The sequence below is a fragment of the Siphateles boraxobius genome, unplaced genomic scaffold, assembly GCF_051911475.1.
Source record: "Siphateles boraxobius isolate OS27281-9 unplaced genomic scaffold, OSU_SipBor_1 18, whole genome shotgun sequence".
Classification (NCBI taxonomy): Eukaryota; Metazoa; Chordata; class Actinopteri; order Cypriniformes; family Leuciscidae; genus Siphateles; species Siphateles boraxobius.
In genome coordinates, this window is record NW_027508788.1 from 8943742 (window position 1) to 8969512 (window position 25771).

At 36.9% G+C, this 25771-nt stretch overlaps 3 protein-coding genes across 11 annotated transcripts; 1 reads left to right on the plus strand and 2 right to left on the minus strand.

Annotated features, from left to right (window-relative positions):
- Window positions 1-653: 653 nt before the first annotated feature.
- On the minus strand, window positions 654-3061 carry LOC143741037 (protein RD3). Of its 2 annotated transcripts, none has more exons than XM_077233286.1 (3): window positions 2919-3061; window positions 2446-2722; window positions 654-1010 (listed from the first exon to the last, which is right to left on the minus strand). In XM_077233286.1, the coding sequence occupies exons 2-3, from the start codon at window positions 2661-2663 to the stop codon at window positions 680-682; spliced, it is 549 nt and encodes a 182-aa protein (XP_077089401.1). In that variant the 5' UTR covers window positions 2664-2722; window positions 2919-3061; the 3' UTR covers window positions 654-679. The 2 variants fall into 2 exon arrangements, with proteins under 2 accessions (XP_077089401.1, XP_077089400.1); XM_077233285.1 differs by having other exon boundaries at window positions 2446-2741; window positions 2919-3060.
- On the plus strand, window positions 2592-21088 carry kcnk4b (potassium channel, subfamily K, member 4b). Of its 5 annotated transcripts, none has more exons than XM_077233279.1 (9): window positions 9473-9893; window positions 12417-12540; window positions 12719-12980; window positions 14153-14273; window positions 14422-14582; window positions 15288-15474; window positions 16546-16685; window positions 16998-17638; window positions 19697-21088. In XM_077233279.1, exons 3-9 carry the CDS (start codon window positions 12792-12794, stop codon window positions 19698-19700), a joined length of 1443 nt encoding a protein of 480 aa, XP_077089394.1. In that variant the 5' UTR covers window positions 9473-9893; window positions 12417-12540; window positions 12719-12791; the 3' UTR covers window positions 19701-21088. The 5 variants fall into 5 exon arrangements, with proteins under 5 accessions (XP_077089391.1, XP_077089394.1, XP_077089392.1 ...); XM_077233277.1 differs by having other exon boundaries at window positions 9473-9800; XM_077233278.1 differs by having other exon boundaries at window positions 9473-9773.
- LOC143741036 (hatching enzyme 1.2-like) lies at window positions 18981-24306 on the minus strand. Of its 4 annotated transcripts, XM_077233282.1 has the most exons (10): window positions 22514-22905; window positions 21519-21668; window positions 21423-21441; window positions 21093-21155; window positions 20617-20757; window positions 20407-20524; window positions 19677-19855; window positions 19483-19564; window positions 19261-19388; window positions 18981-19140 (listed from the first exon to the last, which is right to left on the minus strand). In XM_077233282.1, exons 2-10 carry the CDS (start codon window positions 21666-21668, stop codon window positions 19133-19135), a joined length of 888 nt encoding a protein of 295 aa, XP_077089397.1. In that variant the 5' UTR covers window positions 22514-22905; the 3' UTR covers window positions 18981-19132. The 4 variants fall into 4 exon arrangements, with proteins under 4 accessions (XP_077089397.1, XP_077089399.1, XP_077089396.1 ...); XM_077233284.1 differs by lacking the exons at window positions 21519-21668; window positions 22514-22905 and adding an exon at window positions 24033-24306; XM_077233281.1 differs by lacking the exons at window positions 21519-21668; window positions 22514-22905 and adding an exon at window positions 24033-24209 and having other exon boundaries at window positions 21368-21441.
- Between the last annotated feature and the right edge of the window lie 1465 nt (window positions 24307-25771).

A 25771-nucleotide genomic window follows, 5' to 3' on the forward strand; every position in this document is an offset into this window, starting at 1 on the left:
AGGGAAGCATATGAAAAGTTTGTGGTGTATTAGAAAGACCATGATGTAAAATGCTTGAATTAATGCTTGAAGAAGACAAAGTGGCATAATGCCTGTAAAGGTTTTAACCACAAAAAATATTAAGCAGCACAACTGTTTGCAACATTGATTATATAATAAGAAATCAGCATATTAGAATGATTTCTGAAGGATCACGTGACACTGAAGACTAGTAATGGCTGCTCAAAATTCAGCTTTGATATCACAGGAATAAATTACATCCTAAAATAGAAAATGTCACATTTGATGGAATGGAAGTCTAGACCATACTGTCCAAATGCTTGAAATACTGCTTGAACAAGAAAAAAAGTGGCATAATGTGTCAGTACAGCTTTCTTCCATTACAACTGAGGAACAAGCAATGCTATCAAACAATCTGTGTATAAAAACAGCTAGTTGCCAATATCATAAAGAGCAGAGGTCTTCAATCCTGCTCCTGGAGGGCCACTGTCCTGCAAAGTTTAGTTCCAACCTGCTTCAGCACACCTGCCTTTGTATATTCAAGCGATCCCGAAGAGCTTGATGAGCTGATTCAGGTGTGTTTGATTAGGGTTGGAACTAAACTCTGCAGGACAGTGGCCCACCAGGAGCAAGATTGAAGACCTCTGATAAAGAGGTTTCTATTCCAAACACAGTGTGTTCAGGTCGGTGCTCTTTCTTCCACTACACTGATATCAGGCATGCTCCTGATCCTCCTGTTCCTGTGGATATTGTCTTCATCCTCATCTTCCTCCTCGGGTAGCTCCTCACCGTTCCGCCCCGCTGTGACCCTGCTCCAGAGCGGGTTGACGCGGAGCCGTGAGCGCAGGTTGATGACAGACATGCTCTTACTGCGACTGACCCGAGTCTTCTGTGCTCTCTCCCTGGATGCCCCCTCCTCCACCTCCTCCAAGTAGTTGCAAAGAACGGAACGGAACAGACGAGACACCTCAGTCACATCTGGCTCTTCCTCTGTCACCACTTTCCTTAGCCTAAACAAAACATAAAAGGAGATTAAATCTAAAAGATTATTCTTCTTGGTCAAAGTTGAAGAGGTTTGGGTTGTAATCGGATTTAAGTTCAATCTTTGTAATATTGTTATATATATAAACAGTAACAATAGGCTAATTGTTTTGTTGCAAGCCAATGTGATTTTATTTTTAACTCGCCTATTTTAGTATTAATATTTTAATTTAGTTTTAATTTGTTTTCTAGAGTGTTTAGAATATTTGGTGTTCTTAACCTTCTGGGGTCCTTCGTTTCAGAGTCACACTCAGGACCTTCGGGTCCAAATGGGCCGGAGGGGTGGGATTCATATTTATTAAAAGAAAATCATTTTCTTTTCTTTTTTGGTGTTTTGAGATAATTTTATGATTTATAATTAATATTTATGCAATAAATATGACCCATTTTCCCCCAATTTCCCCCCCAATGAATATAATAGAAAATTATTTAAAAAATATATATATTTTTTTTTAAAGCTGTATTTAATTTTAGAGTCAAGCCTAGACCTCATGAAAGCAATTTTTGAAATGAGTTGGATGCCATCTGGTGGACAAACTGAGCATTTTTAAAAATGCAAAACACATGAAATCTGAATTTTTTAGTTTGTTTATGTATAAAAGTGTGTGTGTGTGTGTGTGTGTGTGTGTGTGTGTGTGTGTGTGTGTGTGTGTGTGTGTGTGTGTGTGTGTGTGTGTGTGTGTCTGTTTTGCACTCTTGATGTTTTATAGATTCACCCCTTCACTGTTGTGTGCTTTTTTCTGGGTCGTGGCTGATTTGTAGATTGTACGCACCAAAAAACTCGGTATTTTCACATTTTTGCCAATTTTCCATTCATTTCCTATGCCCGGGTCCATTTGGACCACTTTGATTATTCAATACCTGTCCCCAATTTTTTGGGTGTATATATACCAAGTACCAAAACCCTCACCAAATTTCAGACCATTCCGATGAAGCTATGATTTAAAAAAATATATATATTTAAATGTTGCGGGTCCATTTGGGCCGAAGGACCCCAGAGAAGCAATTTCAGGACAGTAATTACAGCAGCCTATTTATGGTATTGAAAATAAATACTTTCCCTCCGCAGCCTCTTCTCTGATGACGTGTTTACTGGCGTGAGGGCGGGACAACCTGTCACTCACATGTGATTGCGACAATAGCAAATCACAACGATCCAATCAATTCCCAATAGACAAGTCCAAGTTCCGCCCTATATTTCTTCGTGTTCGCACTTCGCAAAGCCGTTTCACTCGTATATATTAACACAATAGGGAAGAAAACCTCCGATTTCCATTTCAAGCCGACCTTAAAAACATCGACGCCCATTAAAGTCATTGTATGATTCACAAACTTTGCTGTCTTAGTTTTAGCATTGTTCAGTAAAGCGTGGCCTGTATTTTTTCAGGAAAGACGTAGGTCTACCTGAGAATGAGGGGACCGCATTGGGAGGGAGGGATCTTGGCACACAGGTCCTGGAGCTCCAGTATCTCGCCAGGTGGAATCTCGTAGGAGGACTTCGGTGGAGCTGTAGCCAGCCAGCTGTAATCCACACAGGAGCTTCGCCTGCGGTTCTCCGTCGCCCTCTCCTGGCGGAGGCGCTCAGCGCGCTTCACCAAAGAGCCCAACTCGAACAGCAGCATCTCAGTTACCAGTTCCTCAGGCGAACGCTGCCCGGGAACATGGGGTTCCTTGGAGAACACTGATAACCAGAGGAACATCTGAAATGGTAAAGAATTTAGAAGTGTACTATAAACCAGATACAGCGATCACTTGCGCGCCAAACCGTGCTGACGATACATAAACTCCTGAGTTATGGTAGTCTATTCAAAATATGAATAATAAAAGCCACATAAAAGATATTTCCTAAAAATTGGTTCAAGAGTTATGGGACTTACCTTCTCCTAGATGTGCAAAAGGTTGGTTATATTCTTACTGGAACTTTCCATCAAATTGGTCTGAAATATTTACTCAGGAGTGCATGGTGAAACCAACAGCACATGTCTTTATCACATGGCAGTCAGTTCTGTCCCTCTCAACACCAGATAAAGGGCTAAAGATAATCCCTTATGATAATAATCTACTGTAAAGCCACATTTCAGTGGTTCATCACTGGCAAAGGAAAAAACAACTTAGTCTAAGTAAACTGCCCTTCCACACATGTAAACCAATCTGAACACAAACTGTTTACCGGTGGGTGTCTTTATAATCCTGATGGAATATGTATGAAAAGGATTATAACTATTACACAACGTAGAATTAGATCCCAATCCTCTGAATTAACCCTGCTGTCCTTTTGTATATAGGCGAACAAAAAGATATGGAATCAGATTTGCAACATAGAGAAATATAATAGCTTTGCAGCTCTCATTTTTCAGACATGTCTATAGCATAATTCATCCCATTTTCCTCTTACAGAGGAAACTCAAGTTGTAGAGTATGACATAATACTTATATTTGTCAGAACTTGACTTTCAAACAGAAGCTGGAGATCGAAGTTAAAAATTGATTTAATTTCTTGTTATGATCCTTATACCACTGAACTTCTTACATTTATTCTTTGGCCTCCTATCTCCCCACTCTTGTTAAAAGCCCTGGGAAATTGCTAGGATTAGATTAATGTGTAATGTAAGAGTTCTTAAGTACTGGTGTTCAGAGAAGAGCTGCCACTCCACATGTGTCTGTCAGTCTAGGAATGAGGAAAAAGCCAACTCGGCTCATTTTTCCCAATGATTTCATACTTCCTGTCATATCTGAACAAGTCCAGGAATGTGTGTTTTTAATGGATAATAAATGGAGACGACCTAAATTATTTATGGTTTTAAAAAAGTTTTTAAAGTTTTTATTTTTACTGCTTTTTGTACATTTGTTTATTGACAATGTGCATTTAGCCATGGTTTTGTTTGCAAGCTCAAAAGGCATTTTATAAACCACAATGAAAATCTTTTTCTTATGGGACATAGGACACAACCCATATTCCCTTCTTCATACTCATCTGCTTTTTTTCACACCCACTTCCATCTCTGCAAATTCAGTTCCTGCTAAAATACCCGTCCATTAGATTTCAATCAATTTTGGCATTTTAAACCAGTGACTCCTCTCCCATCCGTTCTTCTCTGTTAGGCATTATCACATTGCTTTCTACAGTTACAGTAGTATGTCCCTTTCATATTTTATCTTTAAATGTTTCAGTGTAGACTTTAATGTGAAAATGAAATCAAAACACATTATTGAGGGAACGGAAACTGAAACTGGTAACTTCAGACCAAAGGAAAAAAGCATGGATTGTCCCATATTTCAACAGTGGATAGGAAGGAACTTAATCTGAATGAAGAATTAATCTATTATGAAATCAGTGACAGATCTTATTTGGAGGAAAATTATCTCTCTAAACATGATTATAACTTGCATACTTTTTTAACAGATAAAACTGAAAACTATTTACATGAGATTAACATTTCCTCTAAAATTCATTGGAGTAAGAAATGAATGCTTATTGTCTAGTGCATTTGTATTTAATCCATTATTATATGTAATGTATATATTTCTCTATAATAATAATAATTTATAGCCTATCCCAACATCTCAGGGCGAAGGCTATATTAATTTTAAAATATTTATAATAAAATAATTATAATTCCAATAATTAAATATTAATAATAAATAATATTGTTATGGTAACACTTTGAATTGCAATGTTACACATTTTATGAGCAGTACCTCCAAAAATGAATATGTTTCTTTATTATAACCCAGTTCTTATTTAAACTTTAGAAAAACAATGTTACAAACGTATATATTCCTTATATAGAAGTCACTTTGGGTATAAGTGTCTGCCAATTTATAAATATGTAATGTAAAATGACTTTATTATATCAAAAATAACTTAAACATTCCCTTATTTATTAAATTATATACAAATCATATTTATTTAGTTGTTCAATTATTCACAACCCTTTTAACTTTTTTTCCCCCCATCATCTTATTATTGTCTTCATAAGACTTATAGCAAACAAACACCCCTCCCTTCCTGATCAGTTTTTATATTTATCCCCCAGTATGTTGTCACCATAAATCTGCCATATGCATCTGTTCAGGACGCGGGTCTGATTTATCTCGGCTTGCCTTTGAGTAATAAAAGTCCTCCATTGCTTGTGGAGCCAAGAATTTGAGAAGGTGATCCAGGACCTCTTTCACAAATTACACTGAGGGATCAAAGTGGGTATAAAAGTTTATTTAGAGACTGCAAAATGAACCAAAGTCTTGGTCAGATGGCATATGAGGTCTATGTCTGCTCTAAGAGAAAAAGAAGAACGATTTGAGACAGATATGATTGGTATAGAGGTGCACGTTTGCTGTTACCTACAGTATTCAGATGTGTTTGGCAAAAATCATTCTCCACTGAGAGAGAAAAAGACTGAGAGGCCTTAATGGTCTTTGCTGAAGCGTGTTTTTTGTATCAGAGTCCAAGTCTTGTTAAAATGAGTAAAAGCCATCTTCAGCACAGATGGCACCTAGCCCAGCGTAAACAGCACCGCTACATCAGTTAATTGCAAACTTTGTGCTGACGAAGAGACGACTGCACTGCCTAACCCTGTGTAGCGGGAATTATTCAATCACAACATTCATATTTCTTTTTTATTCAAAACAAGAATATAACATTTGGCCATCTATCCAACAGTATTTCCCGCTATGGAAGGCTCCAGCATCTATCTATCTATCTAAGAATATAAGGCCATGTCTAAAAACAGTTTAAAGATTGTCAAAATTATTACAGTGAATTTGAATCTTGAATTAGATATTATGTATTTGGAGAGAGTTACAGACATCTGTCCACTGCGATATAATAAAATTGTAGATATTGCAGGGGAACTTGTTGCATCATCACTTTCGGTCGTCATAAAGAGGACTGTCAAATAGAAATAGAAGTAAAGATCAAAGGTAATCATGCATGGTGTTTTGGATGTAACATCACACCCTGAATAACTGACATGGCTGACAGTTTTAATATTTTAATTTTTAATTTTTATTTTTCAATCGCTGGGACACCTTTCTCAATACTTTCCAAAGCTCTTCACACGGTGTGCACAAACTCAGTCTATCTGGGCTAAACTGAAGATTATTTATCATTTCTTTGGCACAAAATGCATTCAATGACTACATCTTTCAAATTGCATGAATACATTTCTCACTTAGACACAACCACCACCCACAGGCCAATTTGCATGTTTACATACTCTTTTCAAAACTGTTCATCTTAAACTCAAAAACTAACATAATACAAAATTGAATAAGACAGCAATTTGCTAAATTTTTTATAGTAATACCATACTGAAATATATTAAAAATCTAAAAAATGAAATGCAGCTGAACACACAGATGTTAGTCTTTCATTTTCATCACCATCCATACAAAAGAGGAAAACTTAAAGGAATAATTTTATAATCTTATACATGGACTATGTAACACACCGCAATGATTTCTAAACAGCAGAAAGTGTCATTCTTGTTTTGTAAAGAAATTCTATAATATAAAAACAAATTGTATAATGCTACCTGTTGTTGTATGTGTTTTTTAGGTCATTGTTTTATGTGTGTTATGGAAGAATGAGTTTAGATTTGTGACATGTATGAAGTGTTCTGGTAGTTTGCTATGTCGAACGAAGGTTGTTTAGGAGATCTGTGTGAAGAGTTTGGGGAAAAAAGTGACCTAAATATTGAGAAATGTGTCCTAGCGATTGTATAAAGAACTGTAAATATCTGTCCACGTTAGAGGTTTTACACACCTACTGTTTTCATCTGCTGTAAAAAAGGGCTCAGGTAAACTGTCACTCAATGACTTGTGTGAAAGAATCCCTGTCAGCAAATAGACAGTTGACCTGCATGTGCAGCCATTTAATTATGTTTGTGCCCGACTGTTGAGTGAGCTCCAAATGAGCGCTAATGTTACACTTCACTCATTACACTATCAGTGCCCACAGGGGGATAATCTTTCCCATACTTGTTAACAGTCTCTGGCTGCTGACGTGACCCTGTAAGTCAAGCTTTTTGGTGTGAAGAGGGGTGTTTTGGGCACGAGCCAGCGACGAGAATGCAGAGCCCTCTAGCAGAAGCGATGGTGTTGCTTCCTCTTTGCAGCAGCAACATTACTGGCCTTGTGATGCATCATCATGAATTATAGAGAGTTTTTGATGGATTCCTTATCTGGTTATGTAATGGTGATGGCTGTAGTATATTAATGTTACACAAACGTAGTGTTTTCCCCTTTGGCTTCGAGCTTTCCTTTTTATCTTAAACAAAAACGTTGTTTTTGACATTTTTCGACTGATGATCTTTACAAACAAAATCAATTAAAGGTGGTGATACACATAGAATGCTTCGTTGTCACGTGTGACTATGATGAAAAGTGTAACTCCATCCCTGGCAAGTCTGAGCATGTGGCCGCTGGCATTCAGCTCAGAGAACCACGCAACGGCTGCAATGCTACAGCTGCACTTCCCAGTAAGTTATGCACATTAGATACTCTCATACAGACACAAGCATATGGGAAGCGTGTGATAGAAGGAGAGCAAAAGCAAAGGAGGGGAGGCTGTAGAAGAGGCGAAAAACTCTTCTAGAGCAAATATGAGAGACAGTCAGCGGAGGTTATGAAATATACTGGCCAATATAATTTGTGGAGTGACCAAAAGCATACTGTGATTAAATCTTTGGAGTTTTTCATCTTTGTTTTTCAAACAGCATTTATTAATCTAGGCTAATGTTTATTTATAAATGTAAAAATAAAATGTAGAAATTTAAATTAGTTATTGTGTAGGCATAGTTAATGAACATGAATTAATATTATTTAATATTAAAATTCATTTAAATATATACAGTGTTGGGTAGTAACTGATTACATGTAATCTGGATTATGTAATCAGAGTTCAAAAATTCATTACTTGTAATTAGATTATATTACGTATTAAAATACTTGTGTGTAATCAAACTACAGTTACTTTTTTATTGATTATAAGTCATTCTCATAATGGCAGTAAATTATTCATATTCATTGACTTTTTTTATCTTTTAAATGTTCCAAAGTCGTACTGCTTATGCGTTCAGAAGGTCTTCCAAGTTTGTGGAATTGCACACACAGACCAGCCATTATTAGTCATGTGACTATCACTGAACACTGAGGACCACACTGCATTTGACCACTGGATTTACAGAAATCATTTCACTTTAAAGGTGCTCTAAGCGATGTCGGGTGACGTCACTTCCTGTTGACGTTTAAAATATTGTCAAACAAAACGGAGGCTTGCTCGACCCTCCCTCCTCCTCATCCGCGCAATAACCCCCCAAACCCTTCTTGTCGGTTATTGGCTGGAACAGTTTGTTATGTTTCGTGGTGTGGGTTAGCCCAGTTTGTTTTTGTTGCCATTTGAGTAGCCTGGGGTGTCTGCAGAGACCTCGTTTATTTACAGTGTGTTCAGGGGACAGGCAGCTAGCGGATAGTGAGGAGATGTTTGCTGTAAGTGACAAAAAATGCTTTGGCCTAAAAAAACGCGTGACATCCCTTAGAGCACCATTAAAGGGATAGTTCACCCAAAAATGAAAATTCTGTCAGTATTTACTCACCCTCATGTTGTTCCAACCCCGTAAGACCTTCGTTCATCTTCGGAACACGAATTAAGATATTTTTGATGAAATCTGAGAGCTGGATCACTCCTCCATACTAGTCCATAGGCTTCAAAAGGATTGAAACTTGCCAGCCTCGAAAAGTAATTAAAGACATCGTTAAAATAGTCCAAGTGACTACAGTGGCTCAATCTTAAGTTTATCAAGCGACGAGACTTTTTGTGCGCAAAAACAAACAAAAATAACGGGGTTGGAACAACATGAGGGTGAGTAACGTTAAATACTGACAGAATTTTAATTTTTGGGTGAACTAACCCTTAAGGAGTGTCTTCTCAACGAACACATGAATTATTATTTGAATAATATCTCAGTGAGTCATGTTGCTGTCCTTTGGAAGGCTTTTGTCTTTCAAAAACATTAAAATGTACACACTCACGTCATTTCATATTTACGTGGAATGCAGTGCAGCACTCTATACACATAGAAGTTATTATCTTATAGTTATTATTATGTAGGTAGGTTAATGTAATTATATGAATATGATTAAACAATTATACTGTTACATTAACTAATGTTCATCTATAAAACCTCATCATAAAGTGTTTCCAAATTATCATCCAGAAGGATCATCTATTTAGATGTTTAGTCATTTTTTGTTTTGTTTTTGAGTTTATGCACACATTTTGTCCCATAATGGCATTTCCGAGTGGAAAGTAAGCCTTGCTTCTGAACGGAACCCATCCATTAAACTGAGATAAACTGGGCCAGGAAACTAAATGATCCGAAGGGAAAGACCAATTAGCTGATCAAGCTCAGAATCTCTGCATCGACCCCACCCTTTCCCCTTTTCTTTCTTTATTTCCTCTCTCTCTTTCTCCATCCTTTACTGTAGTAGCCCTTCCCTGCTCCGCTGATCCCACCCTCTCCCACATACACACACAAACACCCTCACAAACATGCTGACAGTCTCGCGTACACTCACTCACTCTCTCAGCTCATTGAGTACCTTTTCATTCTTGGGCACTCAGCAACAGTCTCTCTCCATCACACACACACATTCACTTTCACACCCCTGTGGAAGGAATCCTGCAGTTTGCGGCTGCAGTTCTCTGGACATGCCGGACCGTCTGCTCTGAGGTGGGAGATGGGCTTGAGAGCTTGTGTGTAAGAATCGGTTCTTGATTACTTCTGTAATATTAGTGCTAATGTGAGCAGATTTTGCTGCCACGGTCCTGCATGGGAGTTGATTCCATCGAGGTGGGTTATGTCATGGTCTGTTTGGGAGATTTATTTACTGATGCAATGTTTTGCATACATTTCCTAAGGGTACATTTTGAATTATTGTGCATGAAAATTGACCTGTTAGGTTATAAGTTTAGTGTACTGAGTCAAACCAAATGGACTGTCAAATTATAAAGATGTAAAAAAAAAATATTTATGATAAAATCATCATGTTATCACGAAAACGATTTCAAAATTATGCATGCTTCTACGAACAACTAAAATAGCATAAATAGGAAGTTGTGAATTTGCACAATAGGCTACTGTAAGTGCATTGGACATTTACATTCAGTCTGTAGAATCGACTTGCATGGGTGGTAATTAGATAGATATTTTGGGGAGATTGCCTTTGGCTTGATTAATTAGTAGATCTAATTGCCAGAATGTCTGTATATTTGCTGGTTCGCCAGAGCAGTTTTTATTGTGAGCTTGCAACTACGCAGTCAGCAGATCCTCCAGCGCTCCGAATCAAACTCTAAACCCAATAACTGCCACAGACATTTCGGCCTCCTGACATTTGAAGCTTCTCAGATCTCACACATGCACACATTTGCACTCACATGAGGAGTTAACCGTACACTCGTAAAAACAAATACTGTCCTCACTATAACCCACAGCGTATACATTACAAATATCTCTTGATACTATAAAATAAAAATAATATTAAATAATTGGTCGCACAACAAGTGATATAAAAATGGGAGACCATATTTTTGCACTAGCTGTTAGTGAACAATAAACTTACTTTCAGAGAGTCAACTAAATAGTGAAGGTAGATTTTAATCAACTGAAAGCTTGAACTGTATTTTTCGTTAAAGTTAGATAGGGGTAGGTTGTCACATATATATAAGTGTTACATATACACTCTAAAAAATGCTGGGTTGTTTCAACCCAATTTTGGGTCAAATATGGACAAACCTAACTGTTGGGTTACATTTTTAAATTACATTTTTAACCCAACGTTTGGGTTTGCCCATATTTGACCCAAAGTTGGGTTAAAACAACCCAGCATTTTATAGAGTGTATATATTGTAAAAAATTATTGTTGGTTTAACTTAAAAAAGTAAGTAACTTGGTTGCTTTAAAATTTTGAGTTCAATGAAATTTAAAATTTGAGTTAATACAATGGAGTTGTATAAACTCAAAATATAAACTCAAAATTGACAGCCCTTATATATATATATATATATATATATATATATATATATATGACTTCTTATTCAGGATACTTTTCCTTCACATAATCATTTATCCACAACTTACACGGTCTTAACAGACTCTAAAGTGCTTCTTATCCTCACTTTCTGTAATTTGATTCAGCATAGTTGAGCTCATATTCTGTATTGACAAGAATCATCTTTAGAATCGTTCTGAGAGTGAATTGTTCTCCTTGTGTCCCAAATTCACCTCTCTGTCCTGTTTATCAGGTTTGGTTTGCCTAACAGCTGGTTAATGGACTGATGTTGTTCATTTAAGTAACACAGAAGAGATAAGTGTTTTGTTTTGTGAGTTTTGTTGACTGTGAAGGTGCAACCTCTGTGACATGATGGGAGCCACCTGGCCCTCAGTGTGATTCCTGTCAATATAACTGTCCACCCAATCCAAAAATACATTTGTTTAAAGTTAGGCAAGCATTCAGAGCAGCTTCACATTGGGCACCAGGGCTTTGGGTTTTATGTCTTGATGGCGTGGCATCAATGTAATTTCCTTTAAATCAGCAAAGGGACTTACAAATAGACTTCTACAATTCATGTATGGTTTATTATATATATATATATATATATATATATATATATATATATATATATATATATATATATATATATATATATAAACAAAATTATAAAACAAAACATTGTTTATCTTTTATAATTTATATAAAACATAAACAATATCTACACTTCCATTCAAAAGTTTGGGGTCAGTAAGCTTTTTAAAAAATAATAAATTAATACATTAATTCAGAAAGGATGCATTCAATTGATCAAAAGCGATAGTAAAGATATTTATAATCTTACAAAATATTTCTGTTTCAAATAAATGCTGTTCTTTTGTCTTTTCTTCAAAGAATCCTGAAAAAATGTATCACAGTTTCCACAAAAATATTAAACAGCACAACTTTTTCAACATTGATAATAATACTAAATATTTATTTAGCACCAAATCAGCATATTAGAGTGATTTCTAAAGGATCATGTGACACTGAAGGCTGGAGTAATGATGCTGAAAATTCAGCTTTGCCATCATAGGAATAAATTGCATTTTAAAATTATAGAACTATAGAAAAAATAGTTATTTTAAATTGTAATAATATTTCACAATATAACTGTTTTTACTGTATTTTTTAAACAAATAATTGCAGTCTTGGTGTGCAGACACTTCTTTTAGAAACATTAAAAGTCTTACCAACACAGTATTGAACAGTATTGTATGTGTGTGTGTATATATATATATGATTTTCAGTTGTATTTCTGAATACTTGAACACTTTTCCCCTCAGTGTCCCCTCAAACAGATCACAAGGTCGAGGGGTTTCCGTGTGGATACATATCCAGAGACTCTATACTTAGCAACTGCCACAGACGGAGCTGGACAAGCCGGAAAAGAGAGAAGGAAAAGGACAGGTTTGTGGTTGAATGTTTCCTTTGGATGAAATTGTGAAAGTATAGACCAACACCCATATTGCAGCTTTAATGGGTTAGACCAAAATCCACTGTAAAGTTGTTTTGTGGTCATGCTTAAACTTTCACTGTGAAATGATTGCAACTTTCTTTAATGGGTTCGGCTGGTTTTGCACTGCAGTCTCGTCCCCAGGAGGACAAGCACCAGAAGTGGAAAGGACAAGAAACAAACAGACTCTCGCAGGCGTTCAGCTATGCATTCCACTACGCTTTTATTTGTCCTCACTGGGGTGCTCCTGTACTTAGTGATGGGGGCTTTGGTGTTCAATGCCCTGGAGGCCCCGAATGAGGAAAGCCATCACGTCCAGCTGCAAACCACCCGTCAAGAGTTCCTGGGCAACTACACATGTGTAGATCCTGACCGTCTAGAGAACCTGATAGTGGTAAGTATTGTTGCAACTGACAGTTATTTTTTAATTTTTTAATCTGGTCTATTATTATTTCTATTAGTCAGATTTTTAAAAAACACATTTTCATTTTGTACATACTGAAAAACCTATCAAGTGTTCTCTTCCAAACAAATGTTCTATGAAAACAAATGGTAACACTTTAGTTTAGGGTCCAATTCTCACTATTAACTAGTTGATTATTAAGCATGCATATTACTAGCATATTGGCTTTTTATTAGTATAAAGCACATATTGATGCCTTATTCTGCATGATTATATTTTACATCCTTTAATCCTACCCAATAGCTAAACTTAACAACTACCTTACTAACTATTAATAAGCAGTAATTAGAAGTTTATTGAGGCAAAAGTTGTATTTAATTGTTTGTTAATAGTGAGAATTGGACCCTAATCTAAAGGGTGACCGAAATACAGATGTATGCTGTACATTATATGCACAAAAAAGCTTTAAAATATAAACATTACATTATAAAAAAAGAAACAACAGTATGTTCGCAGAAGATTAAATCACTGTTATTTTTTGGCAGCCATATTGTCAATTTAAAACCTCAATTTAACACCCAACAATAAATAACCAACATTATTGATTTATTTATTTTGCAACGTTATTAGTCAACGTCATTTCACTTTGTCTGTTTTTCTTGTGTTATTAAGTACGTCAATTTAACAGAGATTGTCTGGACAAGCATAATAGCCAAAGCTTGTATGAATTTACTTATACATAGGCTATATTATGTATAAATTAAGCACTCAAGCACAAAACACACAAACCTGACAGGGCAACTGACATGCAATGAGCCTCTTTGAAGGGTTTCATAGTTTCATTTCAACTTGCTTTTGACAACCTGAGCTCCGTGCACGTTTCCCAGAGCAATACATTTCCACAGAAATAAATTTCATTACTGTAAAATGACATCCCTTGCAGAGTTCTCCGTGCACAACACACAGACCCGTTTATTTCATAATGAAATTGTTGATTATTTTCATTATATTATTATCGAACAGCCCCAGAAGTAAATATTAACTTTAAGAAAACTGTTATATGCAACACTGGCTTGTATCATGTATCATAAAGTTAAAACAGTAGGACATTATCCAACTTAATGTCTAATCTCTTTTCTCTACCCTTCAATGTTTCTATATAGACGGTGGCAAAGGCTATCAGTGTTGGAATTGACCCCAACAATTCCACCAATGCCACATTCAGCACCAGTTGGGACCTGGCCAGCGCTTTCTTCTTCTGTGGCACCATTATCACCACCATCGGTATGGGATTGCCACATCACTGGCTGGACACACCTGCATGTTAAAGCCAGAACCTGGCCTGGCCTCTGCATTCTGGGGATCATTGGCACTGTGAAATGTCTAAATATATCTGCCATCAGATCACAGCAAGTGTTTGTCTGTGGTCCAGGTTATGGGAACATCTCTCCAAAGACAACGTGGGGTCAGTTCTTCTGTATCTGGTATACACTGGTGGGCATTCCCTTGTTTGGATTTCTGTTGGGTGCCGCTGGAGACCATCTGGGGACATCACTGAGGAACGCCATTGCTAAAGTTGAAGCTCTTTTATGGGTAAATGATGATGAATACAAACATAACCCCACAGGACAACTGTTAACATTTAAAGAAAAAGAGTTCACTGAAGGACCTGGGAGACATTGCATGGAGACAAATAATTGATTTAGTTTAAAAGTATCTAGCAATTGGATGTCTATTTTTCAGCCAACATGACACACATGTATGGAAATCCATTTCCACTTCAGAGTAAAAAATAAAACAGGTAATTCTGAGATAAAGTTAAAGTTTCTTATAAAATAAGATCAGATATAAAGTCTCCCCCCCCCCCCAAATTATTATTATTTAAGACATTTTATATATATATATATATATATATATATACACTCAAAAAAATAAGCTGTTGAACGAACTTAATTAAATTAAGGAAAGCTTTTCCACGAAAATGAATTAGAAAAATTTTCCACGAAAATGAAAATGAAAAATTATTTGTTGTAATCTTGTTGTATGAACAAATTAATTAAGTAAACTTCAGTTTTAAATATATTAGGTTGATTGAACACAATTAAATTAAGTTGTGACAAAATATTAAACAATTGTGTTACTCTTGCTTATTTTAATTAATTAAATTTAACAAGAGGCAAAAGTTAATTTTTTGAGTGTATATAGGCTTCCATACACATTCCTGGCTCTTTGCCGCAATTGTTCATTTCAAGCTTATTAGGAATTTTTTCTTCTGTCTTCCTTATCTTCTCCATTCAGAAGTGGAAGGTGAGCCCAACCATTGTGCGCGTCATCACCGCTGTGCTCTCCATCCTGCTGGGCTGCGTTCTCTTCGTCTTTGTGCCAATTTTAGTCTTCAAGAAGGTTGAAAATTGGACTCTGCTAGAATCAGCCTACTTTGTGGTCATCACCCTCACAACTGTGGGCTTTGGGGACTATGTTGCAGGTACCACACTGGATGAAATCCTGAAATGTTTCCTCACTAGTTTCCCATGTAATGTTTCCTCACTTGATGCTTTGCAACAATTGAAGAAGTAGTTTGCATTTCCTTTTGAGATTTACACCTGTAAGCATCTGCCTTGTGTCTTGAGTTCTTGGTCAAGATGTTAAAAAAACAAATTTTTCCATGAAACGTGACATTAAAACACAAACCATTAGTCATCTTGTGGTGGGCGTTTAATGGGTTGATCTTTTTATATTAATGGTTCAAATCTACCTCTGACCACATTATTTAACAGAACAGTTTGCTTTGTTTTTCAAATTGCTGAACTGAAACTACAGTGACTTGCAATGCTAAACATCTTACTTTTATTTAACAAGAAACAAAAGGATATTTCATCCAAAATGAAAATTCTGTTATCATTTACTCAACCTTATGGCGTTCCAAACCTGCATGACTTTCTTTCTTATGCAGAACACAGAATAAGATATTTCAGAGAATATTTCAGCTTGACTTTAGTATGAAAGTCAATATGACCCAAAACATTCAAGATCCAAAAAAGGACACAAAGGTAGCGTTAAATTAATCCGTACAATTTGACTGGTACATTCCGTTCGAAGCCATATGATTATTGATGAACAGATCAGAATAACCTTTTATTCAATCTCAAATCAAATCACAGAATACATAAAATATGGCGACACAAACCTCAAACTTCAAATACTGTCAAAACTTATTGGTTCCTGTTCATCACTTGACCACACTTTTGAGGTTTGTCTTTTCATTTTTGTATTTGTTTGGATTAATCATTGTTTTGATTTAATTTCAGAGTGAATGAAAACACTACCTTTATGTCCATCTTGGTGCTTGAAACTTTTGGGTCCCCTTGATTTTAATAATATGGATAAAAACAGTTAAAATCCTCCTCAAAATATTTTGTTTTAAGTTCCACAGAAGAACTAAAGTCAAAGAGGTGATGACATGATTATAGAAATTTCATTTTTTGGGAGAGAACAATCTCTTTAATTTGAATAAATGACTTGATCTTTATGTATTTTGTCCATGTTTGTCCATCAGGTGATGGCGAAGCAGGTGAACATCATTGGTACAAGCCTTTGGTGTGGTTCTGGGTTTTGTTTGGTTTGGCCTACTTTGTGTCCATTCTTTCCATGATCGGGAACTGGATTCTGGTTCTTACCAAAAAAACCCGAGCTGAGGTAAGCTTATGATTAAATCATGATGTCAAATACATTTTTTATAACCAAATGTCTTGTGTAGTTTAGAGTAGTGCCTGGTCAGACTCCCTGGTCAAACTCAGCACTGCAACTCAAATGGGATTATTAATTTCTTTCTCAACTCCCGTCCCTTCTATCTTCATGATTACCTCCCTTCCATTTTCCCTGTAATTCATCTCCACAACTCCTATTAACCTAAAATCTGGTTCAAATTTCAATCACTCCTGGTGACATACAAATCTCTCCATAACTCTCAAGCCTTTCCATTTCTCCTGCCCTACTTTCTGCTCTCAGATGGAGGAGTTGAGAGCGCACGCCTCAGACTGGACTCAGAACATCCAGAACATGTCTGTGGATTTCCGTATGTCCGGAAAACTCGATGATCCTTTCAAGCGCAGCAGGCGAAAGCGGCGTCACAGGCGCCACAGACGCAGCGGCAGTCAGGGTGAAGACGGAGAGGACGGGAGAGAGGAGAACGAATCTGAATCTGGCTCCTACTCGGGTTCATCGGATGAGTCGGAAGGCAGCTCTGAGTCACGGTCGGAGGTGACCGAGACAGAACGGGTCCCAGTGAGAGAGGGTGGCGGCGGTGGCGGAGACAGTGGCGGTGGCGGAAAAGATTTAGAGAAAGAGGAAAAGCTCCATGCCATACCCAAAGATCCCGTCCTCTCTCAGCCATTGGATTACTTTGGGGAAAATCTTGCGTACATTGACGAGTCCTCAGATGCAGTGAGTGGGAAGATCCACCTGGACCCCCTGCTGGATGTACCAGAAACAAACCCAGCATCAAAAGACAGGCCCAAAAGGAGACGTCAAAGGAGACACTTGAGAAGGGATCAACAGAAACCCAAGACCCCTCAAACCAGTCCAAATGAACCAGAGAATAAAGCGCCAAATGGAGACATTCAGCAGAAAGAGCCTTCTACACCAAAGCTGTGAGTGTCCAAGTGTTTATGGGGTTTGTAGTTCCTCAAAAAAGCCTCAGTCCTCCTCTTTGGAATAAAGTTTTGCAACTGCTAGCTTTAGGATATGCTTTGTCCCACTGTGAAGGCACCTGGCATTATTCTCAGATTTTACTGGGACAAAAAAAGAAACTGTTCACGTGCCTAAAATGAGAAGAGGGGAAGAAGAATCGGGTCTTGTCAAGTCTTGGCGTGAGTAAGAGCTTTTATTGGGTAACCTGATAGAGGCCTGATGAGCATTAGTCATTCTGTGCAGGAAGGCCATTGTGATCGGACTCTTAGTGCCATCTACTGGACATGACTGACTCGTTTGATTATGGATGCGCTGACTGTCAATGAATGTTTTATTCTGTGTGCCTTTCGCTCCTTTCCTAACGTCATAATAATAAAGGAATGACAGCTTGATACTAATGTTACTAATCCAACTCAGCTGAGGCTTACAGCTCGAGTTCATCAAACTGTAATCTTGTTCTATCACTGGTAAATAACATTAAGCTACAGTAGCCTGTTTCTGTCTCAAGTTAAAAAAAAAAAGTTAAAAAAAAGAAGGTAATTTGGACTTTATTTCTCAAAATTTTGACTTTTTCCTCATAATTTTATATATTACACATAGCACTTTATATCTCACAATGTGATTATTTCTCATAATTGTCTTTTATTCTCGCAGTTGCTACTTTTTCTACTTTGTAATTGTGGCTTTATTTCTCATAATTGTGACTTAATTTCTTAAATATATATTGTCATATATCTTGTAATTGTGACTAAATCCCACAGTTGCTACTTTTCCTTGTAATTGCAGCTTTATTTCTCAGAACTGCGACTTTATGTCTTACAACTGCCACTTTATATCTTACAATGTGACTTTTTTATCATATTATTTCCCTTAATTTGAATTTCAAACTTTAGTTGTTTCAAACAAATAACTTCAAACTTATTTCTCATAGTTGTTACTTTTAGCCTCATAATTGATACTTTGTCTTGTAATTGTGACTTTCATTTTCATAATTGCGACTTCATTTCTCTGTGAATATCACAGATTTGTCCCTTTATTTTGCCATATATCTCATACATGTGACTTTCATTCTCACATTTGCTACTTTCTCTTGTAATTGCACATTTATATCTCATAATGCAACCTTACATCTCATTTTTGGAAGTTAACTTTTTGTAATTGTGGCTTTTTTTACTCTGAGGCAGAAACAGGCTTTCATAGAGATACTCATGAGTGTGGTGTGTGCGCGCATTTTCCCTTAACTTGTTAAGTATCTCGAGGAGTTCAACCCTGCTAGGAACTAACACGAAACCACATCAGGAGTCACTCGTAACAAGGTTTATTGCAATTCAACACTGCAGTCAGTCCATTACATAAAGGAGGAAGGAAAAGATGTGCTTCGCTTACACTGTGCCGTAATCCTTTTATTTAGTCACAGTCAGTATTTCACTGGGGTTTGATCTTGAGTCTTTACTTTAAAGAGCTGCAGGTAAAAAAAACAAAACATTTTACGCTCATTTCATCTGCATCATAGTAACTTTGTGCAGTTATTACAGTCTAAAATACTAAATGAGACTACTGTACATGCGTGTAATGTACTCACCACACTCATAGAGCTTGTTGATCTTCTGAATGTCAATGTTAGATATTTGCAGCCTCTGTCCGATCTGCACTGAAGGGTTAGGAATAGGAGTGATGGTTTCCTTCCCATACTGTATGGTGAAGGCTGTCCTGGAAATGGAGGGTGAGAGTGAATTCCCATGAGAATGTACTTTATATATCTGTCCTGAAGCATGAATTCAAAAGTAATGTGGGTGAAGTTTACCTTCCATAATGCATGATTGAGTTGTAGTCATAAGGGGTATTCAGATTATTTGTGTTCTTCTTCTCAAAGTTGTATGCAGATGCTGTGCAAAGGGCAAACGAGTGTTCATTATTACTGAGGTTTTCATTACGCTAAAATAAAAAGATTGTTTTTACTCAGTAGTATTTGAGATTTGTCCACACACATCTTCTAACCTTGTGGAATATTCTCCCAGTTGATCCGGACGTACTGGTCTCTGTCGCTCCTGGTGTGCTCGTGGTGAAACCCCAGAGAATGGATGAGCTCATGCTCAATGAGCCCGTGAGAGACACAGCCGTCCACAGACAGAGACACCTGCTGTTTCCCTCCGGATCTTCCTACTGTAGACCAACAGCTGTAAACAAAGGAATATATTTACACTAAAATTATCACAGCATAACAATACATGTCTTGTTAAACTCTTCAAATGTACACTACAGTTCGAAAGTTTGGGGTCGGTTAGATTTTGTAATGTTTTTGAAAGAAGTCTCTGTGCTCACCAAGGCTTCTATTATTTGATCAAACATACAGTAAACGTGTGAAATATCATTACAAATTAAAATAATTTCCCTATATATTAAAAAGTTATGTATTCCTGTGACTGCAAATCTGAAATACAGTGATCCTTCAGAAATCATTCTGATATGCTAATTGGCTGCTCAAGAAACATTTCTTAGTATTATCAATGTTGAAAACAGTTGTGCTGCTTATTTTTGGTGGAAACCATGATATTTTTTCAGGATTCTTTGATAAATAAAAAGTTCACAAGAACAGCATTTTGAAATTGATTTTTTATGACATTATAAATGTCTTTACTATTGCTTTAGATCAATTCCTTCTTCCTGAATAAAACTGACCCCAAACATTTATAAAGTATATTCATTATTTAGGCGTAGTCAAGCTCACCCTAGTAGGTTCTCAATGCTGAGGTAGTCCACTTGATTGGTTCGTGGCACAAAACGGACGCAGGTTTTTGCAGCGATGCTCTTCATTGCGTTTTCGATCAGTGCCTTCTCATTGTTATCTATCATAATCGCCAGAAATTGTGTATATATGTATATTTCAATGGATTTTGATGCCGATCAACATATAAGTGGATTTTTTCTAATCACTCACAGTAGTCAGTAGCAATGATGTATGGCACTTCAACTATTTTAGATGGGGATTTTGGCCATTTGCAGTAGTCATTCAAGCATTTCATGGCATTCCTTGTTTTGGGTAAGGCCATATCTCCCTCCAGAAGCACGTCACTAATCTCTGAATCAAAACAAAACAATAAGAGTCAGATCTTTTCACTCATTTAACTAAGGACGTCTAGAGAAAATAATGTATTGATGTAATTGAATGATATTTTAAAAGAAATACATGTATTTTAACTGTAAAAATGACATATGAAATGATGTAGCTTATATATTTAACATTTTAATTAATATTCACATATAGTCAAAATGATAAAGTTAATTTAAATTAACCATTATAATGGAAATGATTCATTGATTCAACCAGGAAAATAATTCAATTATGCAAAGCCAGGTCAGTGTTGATTCAGTTCTGACATGTATTTTCATAATAAAGTAGTAAATAGCAATCACCTTTGTTTGCCTCTAGAATTCTTGAGGAAATATCCATATCGTTGTGCTTCTCGGACTGGATATCTGAACAAAGAATGACAAAATTAAACCATACTTTTGAATATTTTTGTAATTTATTGATCTAAATCAGTGCTCCTTGGTATTTGGGATCCAAAGTTTTGCATATGTTGTATTTGGCATTAGTTAAGACTACTGACTGATTCAGATCATCAGCTCATTAACAGAGAGTCGCATAAATCTCTCTTATCTGAATGTGTCTGATAAGAGAGACATACAAAATGTGCAATTCTGTGGGTCACAAGAACGCAAGAGGGTCGAATAGAAAGTCACCTTGACCAGTGGGCAGCATCTGTGGAAAGAGTAAATACAGAGTGAGTGAGTGAGTGAGTTTTAAAGATGCTCAAAATTGAAAGGTGCAGCTCGTACCGTAGCAGGAAACGCTTGAGAGAGATTTAGCAGCACAGCTGAGATAGAGAAAAGCAATATACAGTCCATTTTCTCTCGATGTGTCTCAAAAAGGATGTCTAACAGAGGGGAACTGTGAGGGAGCTGAGCAGGAACTTTTATAGGAGACATCTGGGAGTGTCCAGCATTGGGGTTAAGGTTAAAATCAACACAGATCACTTAAAAAGATCTGAAAAGCTTTTAGCATGAGGTTACATCAGCCTCACCCATTACAAATAAGATTATATTTGTTTGTTTCAGATTTAGACTAAAATAGCAAGGCCTCTGCAATTTTGCATTCTTGATGACAACAAAGACTTTCAGACGGTCATATTGCTGTATTAATTTAAAACAGTATTTTGTTTTGATAATACAGTATTTTTACTGTACTTTTGACAAATAAATCCAGCCTTGGTGATTATAAGAGAGTTATAAATATTTGATTTACTTTATTAATAAATACTTTATTTACAAAGGGAAGACACTCACTTTTCCATATACTGTAAATGCTAACACATCTACACAGAACGTTTCAAACCCCATATGCAGAATATATTCGGCTAAAATCATACAGCCAGATTTACTAAAAAGAATACTAATCTAACTTGCACACTACCATTTACAACATTTGTTTGTGTAACTGCATAAAAATTATATTTCAAAAGATCATGTAGATAAATTGTTTTATAATGCATTTTCATCAAGTTCAGCTGGAAAAAATAGGCTTATTTTGCTTATGTATTATTATCGCTAACTTTAAAAAGGCCTCTGAAATGCAAATACACACCGCTTTTGTGCATGAAACAGGCCTAAGATCATATACGGTCGGAACATAAAATTACCCTGTAATTAAAAACAAAACAAAAAAAAAACGTGCATTATGAATAACGGCTGAAACATCTTGAGCAACTGTGAAGGAAACAAATGTAATCCGACTCAGTGGGTGAGGCTGCCATAATCCTGTGCTGAAAGCTTACCTTAAAACCCTGTGAGGTGCTGAAATAAGACTTCACAGCAAATTGCACTCAGATCTTTTCGGTTAATTCGGACAGGATCCCCATTCACTGTAATCACATCTGTTTTTAATTGTAATTCTGAATTTATTTATTTTTTAACTCTATGCATTCTTCTTTTGTAGACAGAACGAAACCATCAGTCCCTCTCCTGAACCCTCAGAAACGGACAGACAAATGTAGGAAATGTCCAAGTCTGTCATTTAAAGTCCACATAAGTTGTGATAGCCTTTACATCCTTATTGTGATGTATATCTGAGTGAAACAACAACCAAAAAATGGGACTTGATTTAGTCCATTGCGAATTGATTGGATCGTTGGATCGCTATTGGTCGATCTCATGAGTGACAGGTTGCCCCGCCCTCACGCCAGTAAACACATCATTAGAGAAGAGATGTCGCTGCAAGAGGGAGGGAGAATATATTTTGATTAAAGATTACAAGGGCTCATGAATTTAAAAAAAATGATGTGCATGGATAAATCATTTATAATAGATAGCCTGCAATATTCCATTATGGTTTTATTTCATGATCTCATGGTGACTTTAATTTCTATGAATGTGGTGATTATGGTGATCTGGTGGAGGGAGAATACACAGCTTTCATGTGAAATTTTAGTATTTGCTATGTTTATGTTAGTCAAAAGCAGAAGTCTTTTTCTTTTTTCCTCTTACCAGCTAAAAATCCAAAAACAAACACAAACATGAATTATATTACTATCTGACATCCTAAATAATTCAATCACCTTACATTGCACAGTGAACATTACATACTCTGTTATCGCTTTTGTTGCTACACTACAGGAGCTTAAACTGGGCCACATGCTCGGATGTCTCAACTTTCGTGCACGGAAACATATGACCTTGTCCGCGAGGACACTCTGCACATAGACGTCACTAGTCGGCAGACTGGCGCAATCCACTTATCTGCTGAATAATCACATCACCGCTAGATGGTGCTGCGGTGCGTCTGCCTGCTTACACTGTGATGCAATTACACCATTCGCTTCCTTTGAGGGGTTCATTCATTATAAAGCACTCTAATCTATACAAAATAAATAAATAAATATGAAGAATGTTTTGTGTTGCATTTAAATAGAAATGGATAAGCAATCAAAAACAGTATATACTAGTATACAAGAGCCATCATACAGTTGGCCTAAATTAGGAATGATATCATTTTATGACATATTTAGGCCTATAGGCTACCCCTTTTACCATAGACTAAAACTACAAAGGGTCGTTTATTACATACCTCACCAAAAGCTCCTCTCATGTTTAAAATGTCTGGTTGTATGAGTATCAGTGGTAGTGAAGACAGTGCATTGTTTGGGCTGATATAAAAGAAATTCCACATGATTTTGTGTTTCATTTTGAGTTTGTTAAAAAGAAAAAGAAGGTGCTGTTTAACATGATTAAGTGTCCCCTTACTGCATAGCCTTCACCTCCCAGCTGTTGTCTTTATATGTGTGTTGTTGCTCCCACCTGTTTCTGGGGTCATGACCTCTGTCAGCATTCCAGTGTACCGAGGTGTGACCTTTTGTGGCAGAGCCATAAACCAAATTTACACAAAAGCCTCCGTCGGAAAAGATCTCATGACACTCCATAAAAGTTGTAAACCATCTAAACTGTGACAGGACCGTTCAAATGAGGGCATGTGAGGAATCGTGCGGTAAAAAAGCTCCTCCGTGTGAAGAGCTTCAGAAAGGAACAGAATGCGCCAGCGCGCGCGCAGCTCGGCTGAAATGCAGCGTGTGCTGCGTCGGGGAATGACCTTCAATTCAAGGTCGCGTGTACGTTCTCAATGACAACAGGAACACTAGCGCTTCCTGCTCGCTTTTTTAATCGTTTTTCATGCAGCACGCCGTTGCTTCCAGTTCCATAGAATAAGCTACACCACAAATCACATGCATGTATTTTGTTCTTGTTGGTGTTCTTAATAGTCTATTTCACAGTCTCATTTCAATTCATTTTACAAAACGGACAGGTTTCAGTCATGCTGTGTGAGGTGGATTCCTAAAATAGACCACTGTAGCCTAATCATTTCCTTTGCACGGGACTCTTTTCCGTTACAACACGATTGCGCGGGTTTGAGGCGCGACGCTCTCTTTCTCTCAGTGTGCAGTGATCAGGTTACGCGGATTGTAGTCTCTCTTTCTTTCTCTCTCCGCAGTCACTGTGAACTCTGCGCCGCTGGCTCACAGCCAATAACTCTAGTAGGAACCAGCTGACTATGGGAGGCCTAGAGAAGTGAGTTGGGTCAGTGTCACAAGACCGAGCGGACTGACATTTTCCATGCCATCTAAAGCGCGTTGTTTGATTTACACCTCTGCCTTTTGAGCTTAATATGACAAACGCATTCTGTCGCATACGGACTCGGGTTTTCTGAACGGAACGTTTGGTACACACAGGCTATATTTTAGCATATCATCAACTGATATAGCCTAATATAACCTGAGCACTTCTAAGTAGTAAAACAAAAGACATGATGACATTTAAACGAACACTGACTCACAAAAACACTTAAACACACACGACACTGAAATTATAGCCTACCCTGAAATTATAGCAAACATGAAACAACATAAAATGTGACAAAGCAGCATGTGAATGACATAACATATAACAAAATAAGAAACATAAGATGATAGTAGCCTATACAAATTAGAGCATAATGTGCCTATTTATTTTACAGTAAAAATAGTAGGCCTTCATGTATTGTCCCATAAATATAATTTTCACCCACTAGGCTATAGGCTTACTTCCGCTAACCACGTGGTTTAGTGTAGAATTCGTTCAATTGATCATTAACTACGATTTTCTATTAAACAAAAAGTTACACTGCGCGTGCACGTGAAAGACCATTCAACTGGGTTCCGTTTATAAAGGTTATATTATTCGGTTGACATTAAATCGCAATTATCCTTGAAAAAGTTATCACATTTTTTAAGGACCCTTCATAAATAATTAAACAGCGAAATGGATAAGCATTAGCAGCTACAATTAGTTCAGCAGCCGAACTTTATAGTTTGGGACGTCACGTGATCCAATGTTTTATTCTCAGCTTCGAACCCTGTGGGAAAGGCCGAATTATTAATAGTCACGAATCATGGCAGTTATTAAATTGCCCCTGTTTGCACCGAGCTTTGTTTCATTTACCCTTCAATCAGTTAAAAAAAAATCCCGGGATGTAAGAAATCTGAATAATTGGTTCGGATAATAGA